Source organism: Chlamydotis macqueenii, chromosome 15 (assembly GCF_036417535.1).
Source record: "Chlamydotis macqueenii isolate bChlMac1 chromosome 15, bChlMac1.mat, whole genome shotgun sequence".
In the NCBI taxonomy this organism is placed as follows: Eukaryota; Metazoa; Chordata; class Aves; order Otidiformes; family Otididae; genus Chlamydotis; species Chlamydotis macqueenii.
The window spans coordinates 4659553-4684425 of NC_141570.1; the positions used below are offsets into that span (position 1 = coordinate 4659553).

Sequence of the window (24873 nt, forward strand, 5' to 3'; positions counted from 1 at the left end):
GGCTGACAATTTCTGATGCAGGGTGCTGGATCACTCACGCAGTTTAATACTCAGTTTAATATGACTAGATCCAAATTTTTTTCATGTTTCAGAAATGTAGCTTTTCCTCAAAATTATCTAGTCAGAGATCGTTACCTTACAGCAGCATTCCCTTCCAGGAACATTATTTCTTCATTATAACCCAGATTCCAGGTTGAAAATGAGAAGAGGAAACCTCGCTGGTTGCCTGAGTCTCTATTAATTATTGAAGAATCCCTGCCTGCCCCCGTGCCACGTTCAGACAGCTTGTCTTCATGCTTCTCAGAAGCAATGAGAACTCCATGGGAAAATAGTAACACAGTTTTGTTTTGTTTAATAACAAACCAAATCAATTAGATTAGCAATGATGGCCTCAGCCCCTGGCACTCCTGAGGAACTTCTAGGGAATTAACAAGCAACCGGCATTTATGGCCTAAAGCAAAACTCCTTCAGGAGGTAGGGATCTGAACAAGCAGCCTAGTTTTTCAGTAGTATTTGCTTTTCAACAGGAAAGAAAGTGAAAATAACTAAGCAGGGCAATGTGGATAAAAGACACTTCCCCCCCACCCCACTTGAACAATAATAATTAAGCCCCTTTTTGTCATTTATCAAAATTGTGACACCAGACTAAAAAGTCGTCACTTCTGCCCAGTGTAACTTCTGCATTTCAATGGAAACTACTCTGGAGTTCAGGACTCTTACATTTTTTATAGTTTAAGGTGCTGCTATCACAAAATCAGCAAATCAAATAAAGCTAGCATGCTGTTTGGGGCTTGCACTATATGCCCTATACTAGTTCTGAAGTATTGCTGACGTCCATTTCACTTTCCAAAACAAATTTGAAAAAACATACATACGTAAAAAAAAAAAAGAAAAAAGAAAAAAGAAAAAAAAAAAAAATGATTTCCAGTATCTGGTTTCCCATCTAGAAGGATCTGGACAATGTGAAGTGCATTATTTAAAAAACAAAAGGGCTATGTTCCAGGCATACTCAGGCACTATAAATATTTCAGCTACTTTTATAATTGGGTTCATTTAAAATACTATCTACTCACAAAACATTGAATTCAAAATGTATTGTGGGGAATAACTACCATTTATTTCAGTCACATCAAAATATCACTCAAAAAACCATTACAGTATCTTTTTTGGGCTGTGATGCTGTAAAACACCATCTTCTCCCAGAGACAAAAAAAAAAGTGATGTTGTAGAACATATAATTCATCTCGCTTCTGGATAAAATTACTGCTATGAAACAACGCAAAAACTTCCACCATGGAGATAAAACAACAAAACCCCAAAACCTAAGTTCCTTGACAGCACCTTATCTAAAGCCAATGGTTAGATCCCAAATAGTATCCTGAATAACGATTTTTCTTCTCTCTCTTAAGAAAGAGTCAAATTATGCAATATTATATATCTAAATTTCCCAGAAAGCAAAGTTTTGTCTTCTATACCTTGAAAGCTTTTACCTTAAAGACCTGATTGAGTAGCTCAACAATTGCTGACCTAACTGGTCTACCCACGTACCACGCCAGGCAGAACAATTCTCATACAGTAGCACTAAAGATAACAGTGCAATAAAAAGCCTTTTCATTTGAACTCTTGGTTTTTACTGGATTAAGTTAAACTCTTCACATGTATTTTTATCCTGTTCTGCTTGACCGCGTGTTTGGTTTTTTAAATTTGCATTTAATATTTTGAAGTTAGCAATGAGGGAGATTGGCATGCTGAGCATCTGTATCAAATGGAGTATCCAGTGATGTTTTCTTTTTGTTGTTTTGGTTTTTTTTTTTGTTTGCTTTGGTTTTTTTGTGTGTGTGGGTTTTTTGTTTGTTTGTTTTAAACTCCCGTTGACTTTACATAGGAGGCTTCATGGTTGGGATGCTGTGGATTGCAACATAACAAAAAATAAAGTCAAAAGTTAGCAATTCCTAGCAGATACTTCTTGAAGAAAGGGTTTGTTTTGCAAAAGGCAAAAGTGTTTATATCCTCTGCACATTTCTTAACTTTTAGATGTTATCAACCATGAATGTGAGAAGCAAGAATACAGAATAATTTCATCGGATTAGCTGAAACATTGGCTGTAGGGGCAAAACTGAGAATTCCCCAACACTTTTTTCTCCCAACACCAACATAGCTGATATGTTTTCTCTTGAGATGAGCTCACTATTAACATCAACGAGTGTCAGCTCTGCCTTTTTAGCACTTTCAGACTTCTGTATCAGTGACAGACACATCTTTCACTATTTCTAATCTTGAAAGCACTGCAGAATTAAGTTAAATGTGATGGTAAGCAGCATTATTTACAGCATCAGCTTTTTACGGTGTTCAGAATGTCAGCTTTCAAAAAACAGCTAAAAAGCTTTTTCACCTCAGTTTGGAAACAGCCAAAAAAATTACTTTTTAAGTTTTTGTTTTGTTTTGTGAACTAAAATTGGAACAGATTGAAGTCACACCAGAAAATATATTCCGGGGTCCAGTAGCCTCCCTCCAGTTTGTGCATCTGTCCAGTATGTCAGGACCTAATGACTAGGGGGAAATGTTTTCACCATTACCTGTTACAATCCTTCTGCCCACCTGCTCACCTGCTGATCCCCAAAAACAGCCTTTCACCCCAGTATTTTCCAAAATAGCCTTTGTCTGTTGTGGCCATCCTGCTGCCCTAACCAGCTGTTAGAAAGTGATGAAAATGGGCCAATTATTACTCCAGCCAAGATATATTCTTCCACCAGGAACAAGAAATCACATACATCACCCCAGCCCCAAAGTACACAAGGAAAATTACGTTCATTAAAATCTTTTCATAATGACATCCTTAGTATCAAAAGGCTCAGGGATTATTGACCTTGGCATCCAGGATTAAGCCAGTATTATTTTTCCTGATTACCAGCAGCAGAACAGAGGGGAAATTATAAAGGCATTGAGAGGCTTAATACAGCCCTGATCTCTCTCTCCTGGCTCTTTATCTCAAGCGATTAAAGTTCTCCGGGGGGGGAAGGGGAGGGTGGGGAAAAAAAAAAGAAGGAAAAAAAAAAAAAAAAAAGTAAAGTAGCACACGCCTGCTGCCATGGAGAGACACGGTATCAGCCCCATGCATCAGCTGTCCATGACAGCTGGGGCAAAGGTTAATTATGCATTCTGTATATAGTTTTAATCACTTTAATCAGATCACTACTCGGCTCCATCTCAGGCTATAAACTTTCTAAAAGCAAGAAAAGTACTTCAAGCATGGCAATGTTTGTTTTAAAAAATGGGAGGAGGCAAAAGAGGAAGAAACATACTGCATTAACCACAAACAAATAAAAAAAAGTCAGTGCAAAACCTATTGACCCAACAAGAGGAATAAGCCCGATCGTTTGTGTGAGCAGAGCAGAGCGGCACAGAGCGGTCAGAGGACACAAGGTCCGTTTCCAATTTAGAGATATACCCAGACAGCTTTCCGAGACTCTGGAACAAGGCACTTTCAGTCTTTATGCTTCGCTCCACCTTTGTCTCCGCTCTCAGAGCTTTACTCTCGCAAAGGCAACGAAAAAGAAATAGAATTACACAGGAACAGGAAAAGCCGCTTTAAAAGAGGCGGAACCAACGGGCTGGAAACCACGGGAGTCACAGGTCTTCTACTCCAACATGGGAACAAAGGATCGCTCTTTTTAAAACTTCTGCTGCAATTATTACAGGCTCTGTTCAGTGTTTTGTGCTTACATCTTATGCAGACAAATCTCCCATTTATGGACATTCAGTTTGAGAAGAAAGAATTGAATAGAATTCTGTTGTTTTAAATTAAGGAATATTGGCCCTCAGGATGAAGGGAGGAAGTGCTGCCCTTGGAATGAGGTGGGAGAGAGAAGTCTGCCTTTGTTCCCTTTGGAGCACACAGAGACATTGTTATGTTCTATTTCAATATTTTCCCAAACGGGTGGTGTGAGGAGAGCATTCAGGCTTCTCACCAGCAGCTAATATTTATTACATCATAAAAAAATTGTCAAACATGGATGGGTTCTATTTTTTAACAATATGATCTCTAAGCCAAACTTATCCTGATTAAAGGCTCTTCACATCACCAGACATCATTTTAGCACAAGGCCACATTTTGCCTGCCAGATACAGTTTTCAGGGTACTTTACTTTTATAATCAGAAAGCAGAACACCAAGAATATTATTTGGCCCCAAATAAGCTCCTTTTACAAAAACATCCACAATATTTGAAAATTCATGTGGTCTCAAAGCTTCTGCAGTGTTTTATCGAGCAAGGAGAACTCTTAAAATTAATTTATTTCCCTTTCCTTCATAGCAGCCCATCAATTCTTCTATGTATGATGCTTTGGATATACCTGGCTATTAAACAGGGGACTTTAAAAATGTGTAAAGATAATTTATTAATTTTATTTTTAAATCCAGCCATCTGGAGCCATGAACACATTTAGCGAATTACATAATAAGACCAATATCTAACAAAATCCTCCCACGCCTGCCCAGAGAACTCCATCATCCAATAAACAAACTCATCCTTAATCCTACGGCTGTCATATTCTGTTGGTCCCAGCTTTCTCCCAGGTCATTTCACTGCATAAAAAAGCCCACATTTGAATTCCTTTTATTTCTCCTTTTTCTTCATAATCAAGGACCTATACATTTTACCTTGGAAAATACATGGTATGATCCAAACAAAAACCAAAATTCACATGTTTTGGGGGTCAGGAAACAGGAAGGAGACTCACCAGAGAAATTTTCCTATGCCTATTTCTAAAGAGAGTTCCAGATCTCTGACCTCAAACCTTCATAGAAATATCTAGCTCTGGAAGTGGTCTCTTTGGAACTACATTTTCCTGTGTACAGATGAAGAGCGAGGATTTTTTAACAGTTACTGATGCCCTAAGACAAACCGCGTCTTTCTCACTGTCTTACCAAGTTCGAAAATGGATGCCAAGAAGAGTAGATAGCCTTTTAGGAGCACCTCTTTCTACTAAAGAAGTTGTCGCAGTTACGAGGGGAGGAAGTTCTGGTCAGTTTTAAAACAGAGTTGTTCTCCACCTATATATTTCTGAAGCTAAAAACGTCGACCAACTGGAAGTGAAAGATTTCAAAATTCTTTTTCTGACATCAGTTGATAAAATAAAACATTTGACTTTCCAAAGAAAATTGTATGAGAGCATTGGTCACATCCAATGTACGATGGAGTTTATCTCCAGAATCTGATGGAGCTGATAGAAAAATAACAGGATAATTTCAGGGTTCTCTCAAAACTGGACTCAATAAGAGCAGGGTCAATTCCAAATGTCACCATCTCTTTATGCAACAAGCACTATTGCAGTTGCGAGATAAAAATGCTCCCAGCTCAAAGATTTCGCAAGTACACTATCAGAAAAATCACTTTAGAGCTTAGCAAGTAATGAAAACACTTTTCAAAAACAACTTCAGAAGAGGTGAGGTAATAGCCAGGAAAACAACTTTGCTTCTCAGGAAAGATGCTGTTCTCAATAAATAAAACAAATGGTAAAACCAACCAAACCCTATTGCACAGAGAATGACCTTTACGCAAGCCTAACCTCAGTTCAGTGTAAAGGAAATTAAAGTCTGTGGTACTGATGCAGACACAGTCAAGAGCGTCTTGTGCTGGCAGCAAGAATTCCTATTGCTGCTTTTCTTCCAACCTTTTGCATTTGGTAGGAAAAGAGAAAAGAGAAGGGAGACCATCTAGATTTCCTGTAGAAGAGATGTCTGTTAACATACATCACAACGCAGTTAGTAAATAAAGAAACTCTGCGATAGTCACAGTAAGCAAAGACCTGAACTGCTAATACAGTTTTACCAGGTGAGGCAGTAACTCTGCATATATTCCCCATTCTCAATCATCTGTTCATTGTCCCCACAGGAAATCAGATTTAACATTTGTTTGCCCTTTGGTTACTGGAGGAGCAGACTGACTGCAGACTGTCCTCTTCCCCAAGGCATTAGAAAAGCAGCCTCTCTAAGCTTGTTTCTCTAAGAAAATTGTTCTTTCATCTTTTAGGATGACATTAAGATGACATCCCTGGAAACGTTCAAGGCCAGGCTGGATGAGGCTCTGAGCAACCTGATCTGGTTGGGGATGTCCCTGCTTCTTGCAGGGGGGTTGGACTAGATGACCTTTGAAGGTCCCTTCCAACCCTAACCATTCTATGATTCTATTTGTCAAAAATGCTGTCTGTCCATCAGCATGGGAGAGGCAGTTAGCTCTGTGAATAACAGAAGAGCCCTACTTCCCACCAGTTCGTTGCCTACTGCAATTTACTCTCCTCCTAGAAATATATGTGCTCCAGACATCTCCTGATCTCACGCAAATGCCTTCTCCCTCCACACTTCAGTCTGTGCGCAACACTACCATGGCCAACCTTCTCAAGTAGATCCTGTCCAGGAATAATTTCAGAATCCTTTGAGAAGATAGTAATGATCAGTAAGAATTCCAAGTCAACAGCTCAAAGAAAATTGATACATCTCTAGAAAGACTGATTTTTTTTTTTTTTAAAGATTCCTCCGCCGCAGTAATTCCTATACTAAGAACCTGTGTGGAAGACTAACATAAAAACTTCAACTACCTTCTTCACAGAACAATTCCACTGCAACATATTTATCTGAATGGTGCAACACCTGACAGACTTAGATGACACTGAAATGTCACTATGGCCACAGAACTGGCCACAGAACTTTCCTCACAGTAAGTCCATGATACCTTCGTAATTGTTCATGATACTGTTGACAAATTCATGGCGATATCCATGCCGCTCAAATGGTCCAAGAACAAGGCACATCTGTATTATAGATGCCAAACTGGGTTACAGTTTGAAACTTGCTCAGTCCTTCAAATGCATCAAGAAATCTCTGCCTGGTTGCACTGTAAGTGGACAGACACTCCTTAATAGCACTTAAAGCCTCAGATGACTTCAAACTATCTTGTATATTCTTGGGGATAAGAGTAGACCTCTGTTTTGGAACTCCTGTTTTAATGTCTGTGATCTGGAATTCCCTCCAGTCTCCTAATCACAAAAGTCATCTTTGTGGGATTTGTTTACGTAAGCCTAGAGATATGTCCACAGCTTAATCTTCACGCTCTCAGTACTCTACACAGCATTCCATGAATACAACAAATTCCCCGTTTTAAACAACTGCCCTGTGAGATTTTGTGAAGCTATGCAAGGAAACTCGACACTGATGATTATCTGTCCTGCTGCGCCCTGCAAGCTTATAGAGCTAGAGTACGGCAAGTTGTCATTTCTTCTGCCTACAGAAATATCTGACTCTTCAGAAGAATGAAATTATCTTCCCCCTTCCTGCCCCACACTGGGCTGGCTTTGGCAAGTCGAATCTCTCCAAAGACTTTTCCTTGAAAAAAAAAAACAAAAAAAAACCAAAAAAAAACCCAAAAAACCAAAAAAAAAAAACCTTATTCATCTAGCCAGACTACGTAACAAAGGCAAATAACGTAAGTACAGTTATTCCTTGTCTCTGAAGAGGAAGGTGGTGTTCATGGCGGACTCTGCCAGAAGCAACATAACCCAGCAACTCTAGATAGCACGCAGTACTGAATTAAGAGAATATTAACGCTAAGGGTCCTCAGGGAGCATCATATATTTCTCTCAAACATACCTATCACTATGGATTTTCTTAATTTAAAAATGAAATGCAGCAGACAACACCAGTAATAATTACCTTTATGATAATGTCATAACCCATTTTATTGCTCCGAAAGTCAAATGTATTTATTAAATCTGCATAAATTACAATACTATTAAATTCTAATTTACATGATACTGTGTAAATGAGAGACTGGTTGGTCCTTTATACTAGTGTGTTCTAGCAGATAGGATGTAATTTATACTTGTACAGCGACTGTACTTTTATTTTATTTCATAACATAACTTAAGTTTCCAAATATGCTAAGTCATTAATTGAGTACCACCAACACTATAAAACCAGCCTTCTGTAAAGTAAATGTGGATGAGGCAGCCTTATCTCTTGTTACTTCAATAAAGTTCACTTTTCTTAAGGAGACAGTTTTAATCTCATTCCACTGAAAATTTTGTTCAACAGCAATTAATAAACCCAGTACTACCAAGAGACACATACGCTATGTAGAAATGATACCGTTTATAGGAGTAAGTTATACGGCACATTTTTCAAAATCAGTGACTGGTGACAGGCTTGTTTACCGCTCATTAATTAAAAAATAGATGTATCACTCCTGCTGGATACTAGTAAGGTTTCTTGTTTACTTTTCCTTCCAATTACTGTAATTAACCTATAACTCACTGGAGTTCTGGGCATCTATTCTGAACTTTGCACAGAACGCAGCAACAATCTTTCAGCGTGCCAGCCAAACACGTCAGGATTAACACTCTGCTAAATATTCAAACAGAAATTACGCTAGCCTTGTAAGCTAAGGGTTTATGAGAGGTTTCATGCAATTTGTGGACCTTGATGAGATCTGGGATGATACAAAGGGTAAGTAATGGAAATAAAAATCCTACCAAACCTAAAAGTCTGGTTTGAGAAAGATTTATGGAATAGATTTGGTGTACTTCTATAGGCTATTCTCATTTTAAGTCAAACAAAATATGAATAACTTCAGGTAATTCCACCCAGTAGCAGGCAGACACCACCACAGCACCATTAGACTTAGTTTGATCATGTAGAGATGCTTTTCCCTCCCCGTTTTTTAGAAAGGTTGTCATTGTATGGGAACTTAAACTTTCATTCCTGGCTTCACGAAATTGCAAGATTTTCTGTGATCGCTAGACATAAGGACCAGATATATGCTTGGACAAGTAACTGTAGATGAGTCTCAGCCTTGAAAATCCAAACTTATTTTAAGCAGAAGGAGGAAAAAAATGCTCTCAGTACTAGATCTTGTGTAGTAGGGTACAGAGATGCCAAGCAACAGCCTCCAAAGCTCAATATACAGTACCTGTACGACAGCTGCTGACCACAAACCCCTTCCAAAACTGTCCTGGCAAGCTCTACCTTGTGCCCTACAAACCTTTAGCAATTTAGTAGCTGCCTGAAATTGTTTTTCAAAGCAGATTTATCCTTTTACATAGCCATGGAATAAACACAAACTCTTCCAATTCAGCAATCAGGACAGATAATTACATGCCCTTAATTATTTTCTTTTTCCAGCTTAGGTTCATGTTGATAGGAGCTGGTAAAATTAGTCCACGAGCCATCTGAAGTTTGCTGCTTGCTGATTAAAACCTTAATTGATTCAGAATGTTTTACAAATCAATCTGAATTACTTCAGGATTATGGTGGTATATTGTAAAAAAGAATTCACACACACACACACTCCCCTTGTGAATGAGAATCACAGTCCCGTAAATCCTTAACTGCATAAAGAACTTGTTATGTTGTTTTTAAAGTTCACTCTTTGGTAAAATCAGAGCTAAATGGCAAAGAAAGAATCTCTTAGAATAGTAACTTGCTGTGACTTACAGAAGATTTTTATTCCTTCCTAAGCTTACCTTGTGATTTTGGAATGGATTGCACCCGACACATTTTTTTTGGGGGGAAAAAAAAAGCCCCCCTAAAAGAAACCTGTCCCCATCTTCTGCAAAGCTCATAAACCACGATCTACAGCCTGATGGAAGCAATGCATTCAAAGCCGTATGTATGTCTGTGATTCAGTGCTCTCCTTCCCTCAATCAGGACCCGCACTTTTCATTGAGATTTTTACATTACCTACCGTGCCGTTTTGGTGAGTTCTGCGCATTTCCAGAGACTGCTACCCAGGATTCCTTTCTCAAATATGGATTTTAACTTTCCCATGGTGATCGAGGATGAAAAGAAGAGATATCTTACATCGTTCTTAAGGGCTCATCAAAAGGAACAACGCTGGCTCTAAAGGCAAGCCCCCTCCTTTCCTATTGCTGAATTTGCAGAAGACACAGTAAGTATAAGAACTTTGATGCAAGCCTTTCTTCCTTATAAATTGATTGTTCAATTCAGTTCGCCTTTACCTCATTCTCACCACAAGTTAAGGATGTGGAGATCACTGAACACACACCACTGTACCCTTAAAAAAGGGGGAGCTTCCGTCATATATTTTCATATATTTCAAAAGCCACCAGATTTCACAAAATATCCTATTCCTTACAACACGCACACTGTCTATAATAACTATATTTTCTTTTTTTTTTAATAGCTATGTCTGAAAAAAAAAAAATGATAGAATGCTAAAATGAGCTAAATTACAGAGCCATTTTATTATAGGCCAGTGTTTTTCCAGAGACCATTTCTTCTGGACTCAGAAGGGTCATCAGCGCAGTCAGGTTTGCTGATGTGCTGTTTGCACTCATTGACAAAATTTTCTGTAAATCCTACAGCTTAAGCTGCACCACAAAGGTCAAATTTACTTTTGAAAATTCTGAGTAAAAGAGATGACTGACAAACTTCATATCACAAATATTACTTAGGTAAATCATATTAATTTCTGATGAATATTTTTAAAATATCACCCAGTTAAGGATAAACATTTATGACAAATGTAGTATCTTCAGCATTAACAAGAACAAATACCCGTTCCACTGGCATACTGTGTCAGGAAGCATGTGTAAACACTGTATCAAGGCGTTAAGAAGTCATCAAGGTTGCATGTGACATTACGAAGTGAAGCTGCGGTACCAGATCCACACAAAACTAAAACAGGATAATTGACTCGTTAAAACCCAGTCCTTTAAAGACTGCAATAAAGTCCCATCAGCTGACTTCATAAACCTCTGCTTTAAACACACAGTCTCCTTTTTGAGAAAATAGCTTTATTGCTTTAAAAGTAGTAAAATATAGTTCTGAAAAATAAGTTGCCTTAAAGAAACAGCATTTGCAAAGGCTTGCAGAAAAACAGCTTGGTCATTATTCACCGTAAATTCATAACTTGTATAGGTTTCACAACTCGGAAATATTTTGACAAAATTAAAAACACCTCCTCTGGTACGTGCAGTGAAAGAATAAACCAAGAAAAACACCATCTACCTGCATCTGCTAGCCATAAACTCCAGATAAACTGTTATTTCATCCCTCTCCTTTGCGAGCACATACGCTATAGCATCTCATACCGCCACGCTAATTAGAGGTCTGTCACTTCTTCTGTTACAAACACCCTTTGAAAGCATTTGTAACAATCTTGTAAAAAAAAAGATTTATCTGTGAATTTATAAAATCACAGTGCTTTTTACATCTTTAGACTATTAAAAAAAAAGCCCTTATCAAGTAGCCCAGCTGACTATTGCTGCAGCTTTGGTAATGGCAAGGTATCGGCACCATTACAAACCACACCAAAAATGTGGCACTATCCCAGACTCATTTTTTTTCAAAATAAATCCAGCATTATACTCAAGATAAGAATTCAGCAGTCACTATCAAGTTCAAAAAAGTCTGCCAGATTCAATAATATTTCTCTTCATTAGCCTATGAAGTGCAAATTGCCCTCTTCAACAATGAACATATCAGATCTGTCAGCCAGAATTTATTCAAAGGCAATCTTCCTCTCCTCCTCTCAGCACACCAAATGCAAGCCTGTCTTTGCTGACAACATGGCCAACAGTACTGGTTTTGAAAGGAACCCAGGCCCTCAAAGTCGCAACACGCTGTATCAATCTTATTAAAAATGTAATCAATATCCTTTCCAAACAGCAAGTGGCAACTGATCATCCAGATTCAATCAAGATGCCTTCCATTCTAAACAGTCTGCCACTTTTACTGTGCTTACAGCTCATACAAGACACTTCTTGAAGAGTTAAGATTCACATGTCATCTTGAGGATGGAAAAACATAATACTGTCATATTCTAATTCATTCTTCTTTCACTAGAAAAAAAAAAATCCTCTTTTTTAAAAATTCCTCTTAACTTCTCTGGTATTGTCTATTTGCATGACAAGGCGGAACTTTGTCCTTCCACAACTACAGGTAAGTGTTGAGCAGCTGTTTAAACCATCTCTCTCTTTAAAATACAACCTTAAAAAAAAAACCAAAAAACCAAAAACATTGACTAGCAGTGAACCAATAATAAATATTTGAGTATTTTTTTTAATAGTTTTTCAAAAGAGTTGAGTGGTACAAATGCTTTTGTCAAGGATGCCCTAAGACCAGTTCCTAAGCCAATATGGTTAGAAATAAGTGTTACTGTAGTGTAATAAGCAGAATTATATATCAGATTTACCAAGGGAATATCCCTAAGTGAAATAATATTAATTTAGATGAAGAATCAATACGCCACAAAACTGCTAACATAACAATGACCACAAGTTCCAGGTAAGCAGAAATATTGTCTGAAGGGGAAAAAGCTCCTTAAATGATTAAGCAAATTATTCCTGCCACACCAAAGGCAATAAACAATAATTGCAAAATATATTTATATAAATCTTCACAATAAATCCCATGGTGTTTTACAGCTTAAGAGTAGATTAGATAGGTCAGCATAAGGCTTGAGATCAATACAATAACAACACATTGAAGTATAAGCAACCATACAAAATTCTTCTATTTGAAAGCATGAAATTGGTCTGAAAGTGATGACTGTATAATCACAATACGCACAAGCAAACAATCCCTCAGGCTGTAGATTCACAGGCTATTTAGACACATGTGGCAGCTCTCTGCACTTGTATTAAAACATACCTGTAAGCAAGCTGGGCTCAAACTGAAGACATTTATTTTTCAGTTTTCTCTACCTTTATGTTTGTTTGCATCTCAAGTTTCTATTTTAAATCATGGAATAAAATGAACCTTAGATTTTTAAGCTAAAAAAAAAAGAAATATTCCTGCATAACCTTTGCTTTGTGAGATAAAGTTCACCAAGTGAAATTGAGTCACTCCGCAGTAACGCTTGGCCTTGTTCCAGGCGGATGTGGAAAGGAACATTTGTCACAATCGCTAGCAATTGGAAAAGAAAAGGAAAAAAATTGCTGTTAATGATACAGCATCGCATGGCACAGGGGACAGTGCAGACCCATCACTGCTCAGTGACGACAGCGATGGACCTGGGATAACATTCCATGCAAAAGGAGCAAGATGCAGCAAGTTCTCTGCACAGGGGGAGTTACAGCCTAAAAAGGCAGATATCTAGTTCCACCTCCTTTGATACAATAGGTCCACTTCAATTATTTGGCTTCTTGGGGTTTTTCGGTTGGCCGATTGAATGCCTGGGGGGTTGGATGAGCATAGCATGCCTGCGAGATCCCTCTTTTTACACAGCTATCCTCAGCACATTCATTTCTCGGTTTCATGGGCCTTTTCAGCTAGCTTTTACAGACTTGATTTAATATCCATAATCACCTTGAAAAGACCATCTGCAATTTTAATCACTCACTACCAATTACTTTCTTTAATAGCTATGACAGCATCACTCTCTGAGCTGATGAACCCACGAGGATGGGCAAAGGCAGCCCTGCGTGCGCAGTTTCTTTCCCAGCGTTTGCAGAATGTATGACACCGCTGGCTTTTTCAGCCTTTGCAGTCTTTACAAAGTCAGGTTTATGAGCACATGGCTTCGCAAAGCTGACTGAAATCTAGCCAACATGAAGTAAATAAGCAAGCTTTTCTTTTTATCCCTCCTTAGTGTGTAAGGAACAACTAGGGAATAAAAAAAACCCACAAGGCACCACTCCTCTCTTTCCTTCTTCATGGAATAGACCATCCGCTGCAATATTTTCCCTACAAGTAACAGCAGTAAACTACTTGTTCTCGGCTCGTAAACATACTTAACAGCAAATATAGCTGGGCAAAATTTAATAACAATTTTGTACAGAGCCTTAGAGACTAGGACATTGTGTGCACCTTCCTGGCTGCTGTACTCCTGCATTTTTATCACAGAAAGCTTACAGTCCTTTCAACATACACCATTTAACAATTATGTTCTCCCAGATTATAGAAGTTGTAACTTTGTTCCCATATATTCCATTTATCTACCATAAAAAGGCAGAGTTTTGGGTAACGGTTTATTTTTAAGAGACTTAAAAGTGTAGATGACAGTCTGCACGTGAAAAGAAACCGGTGTTCTATCACCTTACAGCACAGTCGGCAGGAAAAAAAAAAAGAATAAAGAAAAATCAGAACCTGGGTTGCTCCGATGTCAAACCACTTCCCAGATGCAAATAACAAGATGTGAAACAGAGTAGCGCAAAACCAAAGGATCACGAACATCCCGGACTGGCAATTTACAGCTCCCACGGTACAACCGAGTGGACAAGAAATCGATGCCGCTTGTACGTACGTCAGGTGAAGCAACCCAGGCTACAATCAAGTCAGAGTTTCTCTTCCTATTGCAACGTGGAAGGGAGGTCCAGTTATTCCATATAAATTTAAAATTCATAGCAAGTCCTTACTAAAAATCTAAAAAAGTTCCCAATACTAAACCTTTTTTGTTGAAATTAGGAGAAAAAAAAATTGGGTAGTTGATTTCAAAAAACAAACCTAGTTGGACAATGTATAAATAACTTATCTTTTTTTTCTGAACAAAACAGGAACAATCTAATTAAATGTCTTATCATACTGTTTCTATACAAATAAGATATTTATAGTTTTACAGATAACCTTGGATCTTGTGTGTCCTGACTCTCCAATGCTTACGTTGCAGCTGTAATCACTGTGGTTTTGGTTTTGTTCATACGCAGGCTATTGTGTGCGCTTTCGGAATTACTTGGACAAATCATGTCTGTGTCATCGTTCTGCCAGACAGACATGTGAGGGGTTTCTATCCTTATTCAATTTTCCTTTCTGTGATGTATATTTAGAAGAAATTAAAAGCATCTTTAGTATGAAGAGTTTTAAAAATGGTAACCCTCAAGCAACCGTATGTTTGTGAAAGCTTGAGATGAAAATTAGGTTTTATAAATACGCTGAGGTGGTTCTGCCGTGCAGACCTTTAGCACATGTAGTACAATCTTTAGGACACATTTAGGCTTTTGCAGAATCTGAGTAACTACAGAAGTTATTTTATTAAACATCTGTTTTGAGCATATTTAATTATTCCTTATCTATATTGTTTATATGACATTTCAAGCTTGTCTAACACTATGGAAGTTTAAAGAACACCATCAAATGGTTCCTCAATTACTTATTTTCTAGAAGAGCGAGTCCTACTCCTATTAAAAAAACAAAAAAACAAAAAAACCACCAAACAAACCACATGCTGCAAGTTTCTCCAACTCATAAGTAGCAATATGCTCCTCAGTATTTTCCCAAGTAAAAGCTTTTTATCCTTTTACCCCCTTGTTCAGAGACCAGCCAGCACACCCTGTCTCACTACAGAACAGTACAAAACTATCACAGCCATATATTACATGGATGTTTTTCTCTAAATATGATTTTTTTTTTTCTTAAAATAGCATGTTTAAGCTAAAGCTCCCTTCAGTAAAGTTACAGATTCTTAGTTTGTTGGTAAAAAGCACCTTCAGTAAGGTTTAGGAACTTTAAATAAATGAAAATTATATTTTAAATACATCCAACTTTGTAAAAATGGGAAATAAAGCAAAATGTTTCAAGTCAGCAACTTGGAATACTCCAGGAGCATGGCATAGCAGAACGGGACTCGTAAGAGATCAAAAGGTAATGTTCAAAAGGGGTAAATTGATATGCGAGGCTCCAGGAGCTATTCCTTTGAAAGCTTCAGAATTATGATACTTTATATAAAGTGAAAGGCAAAGCCCTTTACAAATGTCTACAAATCGCTATACTTCTGTCTCCTCCGGACGTTTTTAGAAAGTACAGCTTATCTTGGATGTACCTGATAACAAAGGAATAAACAGTTCCAAAGAAAAGATTGTTGGCCAGTCCTACCGTCCCAGGCAGTGGCCAACAGTGGATGTTGCTTGACTTAAATAAATCATCTGAGTTTAATGATTTCTGTTACCTTTACCATATTATTTATCATATCTATTTACTACATATTAATTTTTGTAATATTATCAGTACATATTAAAAAGCTTTTCAAAGATCTCAAAGCACTACTAAAACTTACAAGTATGGACAGGAACTACAGCACCACTACGACTCTCACACCAACAGCTAGAACCGATCATGAGCACAAAGTATTTAAATAAGAGTGAGAAAAATAGTTCACTTCTCACTGCAATAAAAAAGAAAAGGGAAACTAAAGAGAAATACTTTCATGGCAGAATGTGGTTAAGTTGGAACTGGACTATGCTATCGATTTTACCATTTTTGCCCATTAAAGCTGATTCAATCTGGAGTAACCAACATCATCCTTTTATGTCTGATCAAAACAATGTTTATCTCAGCAGCTTCCTTTCATCTTACTCCGTGCTAGAGTATTAGTACAAGACTGACTGAAGAAAAACACTTATCAAAAATGATACCTTTTTTGTAAATTCTGCAGTATTATTAAAAAAACATTGTAGGTGAACCAGTGAGACTGAAAAGTCTGTCTGTTGAACTAGCAATACTTTTCTGTCCAGAAAAGTTTTCTGGCATTTCTCTTATGTTGGTCTTCCAACAAATCATCACAGTTTGTTCAAAATGGCATTTTCCTGGATGGCATGTATAATTGATATATGTCACGTTTTATAAAACGATTGCAAGGTAAATTCAATTTTCTCTTTTCCTTGTTTGTGTCCTCTAAGAATCCCTAATCTCCACATATCAATTACAGAGCAGTGACAGAGATAGGATACAAATCACTGCAATGAATGTAATAGCAAAAGTGATTAGAGATAGGGAGAGATTAATTGCATGTGTCAGATATAAATAAAGGGTTTAGGAGACAACCCAGGATTTTGAGTGTGTGTGCGCATTCCAGATCCCTTACAGACATAAACCCCCAAGCCTTGTAAACAGACAACTGTGACAAGAAGCTATGGTAAAATAATGAGTTAGATTTTAGAAACTTTAGCATTTGCCATTTTTTTCATAGCAGTATGCATAATGTATGTACATATGCCAAAGGAACGTACCCTCAACTCGGGTTCATTACCCCAGCCAGCGATGAGTCCCCATAACAACGGGGTCCTGCTGCTGCCTTTGGGAGAAGGGGAAGGAGCTATTCTCTCCATAAACTATATATTTAAAGCTTTATTACATTCATTGATGCAACATGATGAAAATTAAGTGCCAGTTATTTAAATACTTTTTATGCTGATTTTGGTCAAGTTCTCTTCAACAGTAAGACTGAAGAAATCTTGCAGGATGTTTACTTTATTACCTTTCCATTGCAAAAACTGCTAGCAGAGGAGACATCAGTTGCCTGGGGCAGAGGCTGCAGCAGATGCAGAAATGCATCGTGTGTGGCAATAAGATTATCAAAAATAGTCCAGAGGAAGAAGAAATTGGAGACCAACCAATATTTCTGTTACTTATCAAAAAGAGCACTGATGGAATATTTGGGTAAACCCAAAGAAAAGCTCAGGCTGCCAGAGTTTCTTGCCTCATCTTTACTTTTCCTGCAGTTTAGCAATCTATGATTTTAACCACAGTTTTCCCTATATATCACTACAGTTAGAAGTGAGGAAAGTTTTCCCATAAGGACAAGAAAGGTAAAGAATTATGGAAAAGATCTGGCTGAAGCTTTAAAAAAAGCAAACAAACAAACAAAAAAAACCCAAACAAAACCAAAAAACCACACCCAACAATGAACTTCGAAGTATAAGAATGCTGATAAATCCTGAACATAATCTGTTATTTTCTTTGTAATGCATATAAAATGATTTTAACTAACATTAGTTCTAATATATCAAAACCAAATCTTTAAAACGAACTCAGTTTAGTCCTTTTTGTTACAGTTACAATTGTTACTAAAATCCATTTGACTTACATATATCCATATATATCTCTCTCAAAAGCATGATGAAGTAGTACTCATTCTATTCTCAAAATAGTAAGAAACAAAGATTTCCATTTAAAAATTTGTGCCCTTTAGTATTAGAGGGGATTGGAGCTACAACTGAAGAAAAAGCATTAAGGGAGACAGTATTTTTCCAGAGTATTAGAGATGGCATTTACACAGAATTTATCCTTCAGGTTCAGTTTTAAATCCCAAACACTTCTACAGTCTCTTTCAAATTAATATTTTGGATAACAAAAGAATGTTAAGCAGCCATCAAAGCGAAAGGCCTACATTTACTCATGAAACCACCCATGAGGCAACAACCAGTGTATCCTTCCTGGAAATTCTGCTTGACAAAAAGAAAGCAAAGCTGTGGAGAAAATGGGAAACGAAAATGTCATTATTTCAAAGAATGACTTAAACCCAGTGCACAGAGGGCTGGGCTGTGCTACGTTTAGTCCCCGAGTTTTTGATCAGAGCCTCAGGCACGTACAGTACAATCACAGCACAGAAAGGTAACGTCATGTCATCCCATATTCCTCCTCCTTCCTCCACCAAAAAAGAAAAAAAAAAAAAAACAAAGAAAACAAAAAAATGCATCACTACAGCACTAATTTCACCTCAACAGCACTGATGCAAAGAGGCTATGCAAAGTAGATTCCCTTGGCATGAACTAAAAGCAGTTTGACAAGTTTATAGAGCTTGTGTGAATTTGACGTCAGAATGGAAATCTCTGTTCCCTGGGGGTGCCAGCCCGTTCCTTATTTTTTCCAGCTTACACCTGAAAGCTGGAACTAGCTATGAAAAATTCATGCAGCACTATGCTTCAAACATATCCATGAAAGATCCTCAACATCTGCTGACTTGAATAAACCTTGATGGTTAATATGAAAAATTATGTTAGTGAAATACTCTCCTTGCAGAGAGGAAAACGTCTGCTCAGAATCTCCTGAAAACTTATCTTCTTAACAAACCCGACAGAAGGATGCCAAAAGTACTGACATACACCGACAGCTAACACGGCATTATTCCCCCTGTTTTCTTTCCCAACAACATAAATAATATTTCATTTTTACAGACACTGAAAGTGACCTAAACATCTTGTGCTATCATGAGAACCTTTATTTATAATAGAAAAAACCAAAAACTTGCAGGGCAAAATCAGTACCCTGCAAGTTTGAAATGGGAATCTTCCCTTCTGTAAAATTTATGTTTTGATACAGTCAACTAAATAACAAAAAAGGTTCCAGACTCAAACAGTGTCTACTCAGCCTCATGTTAATGTCTGCCATAACAGAATGAAATTCTTCTTCTTCTTCTTCTTGTTGCAAGTGGAAGCTGGGAAGAACAACATGACACCCTTGTGCTTTAAATTAATTGCACTGCAACAAAGCCAGGAGTTTAATTTTCAATCCCTAACTCTTTTTTTAATACTTTTTTTTTTTAAGCATTGCCAATGCTCCAGGGAAAAAAATTTATCTTCGTTAAATGATAATTGGCTTTATTATCTTTGACTCTTCAGAAATGCTGGCTGGCAAGGTTTTTAAAATTTTCAATCAATCTTGTTTTCTGTTTTCACAAAGCCTGCATCAGAAAAAGATGCCACTCTGCAGAACACTCTGTGTCTCTCAGTGTTATGAATAGGTCTTGAGACTATCTAATTTACTAATAAATCTATGGAAGCGACATGCATCTCAATATTTCACAGCTTAACAAGAAGGTCCAAAAGCAAGGCCCTGAATTGCAGTTCCAGATGATTAGCGCTGCAAAACTAATTGAAGCAGGAGTATCTAAGCTGTCAGAACAGCTTACACATACCCACCTTTTGCAAACTTGCCATTTAAATCTTTACTGCGGGACGCTATCTCCAATTTTTCATAAAATACTTCAACTAAACTCAGAAATAGTAGTGCATACTGTCAAAAGTTTCTACAACGGGGCCAACAGTGCTCACATCTACAGTGCTGCATTGAAGTCAATAACAGAAAAACCTCAGCAGGGATTTTTAACCTTCTTCTAGTGTGGTACCAGAGCCTTGCCATGTCATCACCTAATAAAGTAACAAGGACACGCATTGCATATATCATGGTGAATGCCGCCGTCAGCTCCTCAAAGTAATAAAAGGCTCCCTATGGATATACATGGGGTTTTTTTACCTACTCCCTAAGAAACAACTTCTTAAACTCTTGGCTGACATACTAGAAATCCTTATGGTTTCATTAAGAAACTCTTAACACCTCTGCTCCCCCTTTCCCCCGCAAAACACCTTCCTGCATAAGCGCCACAGCCTACAGCAAAGTACCATGTACCAATTTTTTTTTTTTTTTTAAGTTTCATACCACAACCATATAAAAGGCTTAGAGGTAATGTTGCAGAGAAACTTAGCTGTTACACAGTATGGCCTTCAAGGAAATAAGAGTTTTACGACGACCTTACTTTAATGAGCACTTCGATCTTTAAGTGTCCTGCCAACCCTGGTAAGATCAAAAGCACATCACTTTATCCCTCAACAAGCCAAAGCCTTTAGGAAGACATCTGACCATCCATGCTGCACTGCACATCTATCTGTGGGAGAACAGGCAGGAAAGAAAAAGCCGGAAGAATTAAGGATCCATTTAAGATACCATCATCAAATTTACTGCAGAATAGATGGAAACAGGATAACAACTGGGAAATCCTTAATGTTCTATTACTGAAAAGTAGTATTTACATCTAAGAAGCTTGCACTTCTCTAGTGAAGTTAGGAAGTTCCAGCAGTTGAGTCAATACTGAAATCCTCCAAAACAGTAATAGTGAATTTTCAACAGTGAATAAGTAATGTATTTGAGTCAAAAAACAAACTGAATTTTGTTACTGTTTCTGTTGCCAAACTCTTGACTTTCAGAGTTTCCAGTTTTCCTAGCCAAAAATTTGTGTTATTTACATGAAAGCTAGGACATATGGTTAAAAAAAAAGCCAAGATTTTCATTAGCTTAGTATACAGTTCAAGTGATTTTAAGACATTTTAAATTTAAGACTAATTTATGACATCTTGTACTAATTTCAGATGTGACATTATTCCCAACATGCTGCCTGCTGGACATCATTTTTATTTCACTGGAGCTTCCCACCTCAGGGATAATCTAATTCTCCTGAAATTAGTGGAAACACATCCACTTGAAAGAAGTGACCATTGTTTTAAAGTGTAGCTGAAATGAACCTTATGCTGTGAACTTAACTATTTTGGTGACCTAGAGATTCAAATGAAGACATACCATTTTGAGAGGGCAGGCACGCAGAACACAAGTTTTTAATCAAGCTAGAGACTCAGCTGTTACAGAAAAATATTGCTCAATATCTGGATTTTCTCATAGGGTGGCTGTATTTATTGGCTAATACATCTTTACGGCAAAGCATATTTAAGTAATGAACCATCAGATTAATGAATACCGGGTACATATCTGAAAATACTAAGATATTCTAAAGATCTGTTAATTTTCATTAAAACCAGGCATTCTCATGGCTACATTTTCAATATCTGACCAGCCTCAGAACATAGAGAAAAGCAAACCGAAGCACAGCAGAAGCAACACTGACAAGCTAGCAGGCTTCCAGTTTCCATGCATTAGGTTCATAATCAGGGGGCAGTGGGTGGGCATAAGACTTTGTGCTGCTTGGGACTCCATGAGCCATAGGTTAGACTGACAAGAACCCAAATGTCTTTACCTTTAATACTCGGAGCCCTGCTAGAGAATTCATTGTGACTGGGACTTTTCGACTGTATTTTTGAAACACATTCAATATCCTCAGGTCATCTTACTCAACATGTACCAAATACAGTTACTAATTGAAGGGCAGTACAGTATAATTGCCAGATGTTGCTCAAGCTCTATTTACTTTCAGTCACAATTCCAGGCATTGACTTTAACCTGCAATGTAAGGCCCTATAACTCATCTCCTGCTTCGCTCAGGGCTATACCTTTCTCCTACTGTCAGTCTTGCATTTTAGACCAGACCAGGACAGTTTACAGCTTTCTCAGCTGTTAGACTGATTCTGCAAATCTGCTTTTCCTACAGGCTGGAGCAAGTCTGACACCGATATCCTTCAAGGAATAACAAGCTATGCATATCTAACACTGTTCTCAGTGGATGACTGCCCTGGGAATTATCTATAGTTTTTTTTTTTCCTTTTGCCCTCACTGAAAGTAGCAATATGCATGCTGAGTCATGTAGCAAGGTTGTACTCAATAATTAATATATAATCTACTCACACGGAGATTGGATATTGCACTTTACTTGCAGTTTATTTGATTTTGATTAAACTGTTTTTAAATTTTATACATGTTCTAATGGAAAATGACAACCGTCATCATTCTTAACATCTCATAAAGCTCAGACAGTGGCAATTCAATATGATACCTTCCATACCTGGACGTATCTTTAATGATCTGTTTCCAACCACTTGCTGGAATTCTTCATTGCTCTTCCAAAACACATAATTTTTCTGCAACCATTCTCTGCATATTGCTTCAGGACTGTATTTTTGCCTGATTTTTTTCTGTTACTGGACCAAAAAGGTTTATTCACTTCTATCTAATGTATCACATATGTTTCCTTCTCGGATCAAAGTTCAGAACGACGACATTAACCTCATTTTCTTTACAGACACTGTAATGCCTTTTGGCCAGTGCCTTTCTTCATCACACACATAGCATTAATAATCTGGGATATCAAAATGACAATTCAAAAACCTCATTGGCTATTATTCATTTTAAAAAGCAAATCAATTCTTGGCTTTTCATGTTGCCTCATTCTTCATTTTCTTTTATCCATTTAATATTTCCTGGTTTTCACATTCCAGACAGATTTTGCATTCATGGTATCAGTCTGTGGGCAATTTGAAGTGTTTTCTTTTCCATGTGCCCGTATTACCTTCTGCTTTGCATAGCACTTGTTATGCATGTGTGATCACAGACTATTTCTAGCATTAATTAAGATATGAAATTAAAGTGGGAAGTACATTATTGGTCACATAATACAAACAATACAAATTTTATTTAAAAAAATGAAATTACTGAAGTGTTAGCAAACCTCTTTATACTGTCAGAAATAATAATGTTTACAATCTACATGCCACAGTACAGCTAGAATTCACAAGTGGATTTGGAATATTACTTCCACTTCAGAAAGACACACATAAAACCTCTGAGAAGTTCATTTAGTTTATAAACATATTTGGAAGAAAACACAGGTTTTCTCTGCAGCTGTTACACCATACAGCTTCTGCCCTCAGAGACCCCCGATCCCACTGACAGGGCTTCCACTGCCTGTGTAAGAACAGCTTTCCTTGAAATCTGATCAGGAATTTTAGCAGAAAAATATTTTCTTAGAAATTAAATGTTTCTCAGGAATACAATGTTTTTTATGAACTTCTGGCAAACATACATATTTCCAAAAGCAATTTTCCAGATTTCCTACCCAGAAACTGAGACTCCCAAGTTTTGCTACTGTGAGGAAACAAGCCATAGGGACTGTCTCAAATCTAACGGTATCCAAGATAATAGATCTTGGGCATCTCATCATGCCAACTGATCTAGAGCTGAGAATCCCGCACCTCCTAGAAGCCCACACCATAAGAGCAGTCTGTCAGAAAAGTTGCCAGTGTCATCGAACGTTTACCCAGTCATCTCTTGTCTCTACAATCAAAAGTAGAAACTTCCACGTTGACACACCAGACGAACACACTCCCTGTCTCATAGCCCTCAGAAAAGCAAACCATTCTACATGCTTAGAATATTAATTTTTCAAACACACACATTTACTAAATGTTTTACAATAGTTTACATGTGTGTATTTTTGCTGAATGTGCACACTCGTATATTTAGTGTGCAGTCATCTTTCTGACCCCACTGCTCTGCTGCTTTTCCCTCCCCTTTGCTGGGAAACCTACTCGTGGAACACCTCTGTAATGGTAGGTGTACAATTTGTGTAATGTAAAATAGTAAGTAATAACAATGAAACGCGTGTTCCCTGGGACTCTGCAATAACTCCAGGTAAAAATAATGCCATAGACTTAGAATAGACTCATTAATAAAACTGCACTCAGAAGAGTGACTTGTTTTCTTACGCACAATGGAAAACAATACATTATAAACCCCTGCATTAAAAAGAAATTATGATTACAACTTCACAACACACAGCGCAAGATATCACCATGTACTTGCCTTGCACAAAATAAACCATCAAACAAAAGGCTCTGAGGGTGATTTGTCGAGGGCATAAACTCTCTTAGGTCCCTCTTATTGCACAAGGAGTTCAGTGTGCTCCAAACCAAGCTGGAAAAGTTGACTTCCTTTAAAGATCCAATCCTTCATTACTAAGGTGCTTTTTATTAGGGCAGACTTGTGAATACTGTTTGCAACCTCAGGATGACAGCATATTAACCAGAATTCAGATACTCACTTGCTACGCTGAGGTGAATAAATGGACTTGTCTTGTTCTCTCCATTCTTTTCATTGACTGCCTGGACATAGTAGCCTCCTGCATCGGTCACTGATGTTGCAAGGATCACCAGCTGATTCTCCAGTGTGATGGCTCTGTTTAGGAAAGAGAAAGATTGCACTGAGATCAGAAGAATGGTATCCACTAAGCAAAAACTGTACAACACTCCAGAATTGACAGAATGATACAATATTCATTGGTCATCTAAATCAAGATGTTGAGGAATCAAAGCCAGTCTGATTTCAAACACATTCAGAAGTAATATTCAAGATCTTTGATGACTCTAGGCCTTTTCTCTGTTCAGATCGTGTAAGATGTTTCCGGTGATGTGCAGAAAGCTATAGCATATGAAACTAGAGCAGTTTAAACAGCAATAAAAGTTACACAAGAATCGGCAAATGACAGTGGAGACCACCAGCCTGCAAACTGCACTGTTACGGGTTGATGACAGTCCTGGTAAACATCACTATGCTGCAAAGTCAGTTTTATTGAAAATCTTTTTAACAAGAGAAAGTTAGCCTAGTCAATTAAAGACAGACACTCAGGGAACAGCAGCACCTAGTTTA

General features: G+C 37.6%; 1 protein-coding gene across 1 annotated transcript in view; it reads right to left on the minus strand.

The window, feature by feature from the left end:
- Positions 1-24873, minus strand: part of SDK1 (sidekick cell adhesion molecule 1) — a 408452-nt gene that overhangs the window by 191396 nt on the left and 192183 nt on the right. The window contains exon 5 of the mRNA XM_086759378.1: positions 24269-24402. Within this exon, the coding sequence (XP_086615504.1) occupies positions 24269-24402 (134 nt within the window). The remainder of the gene's footprint in view (positions 1-24268; positions 24403-24873) is intronic.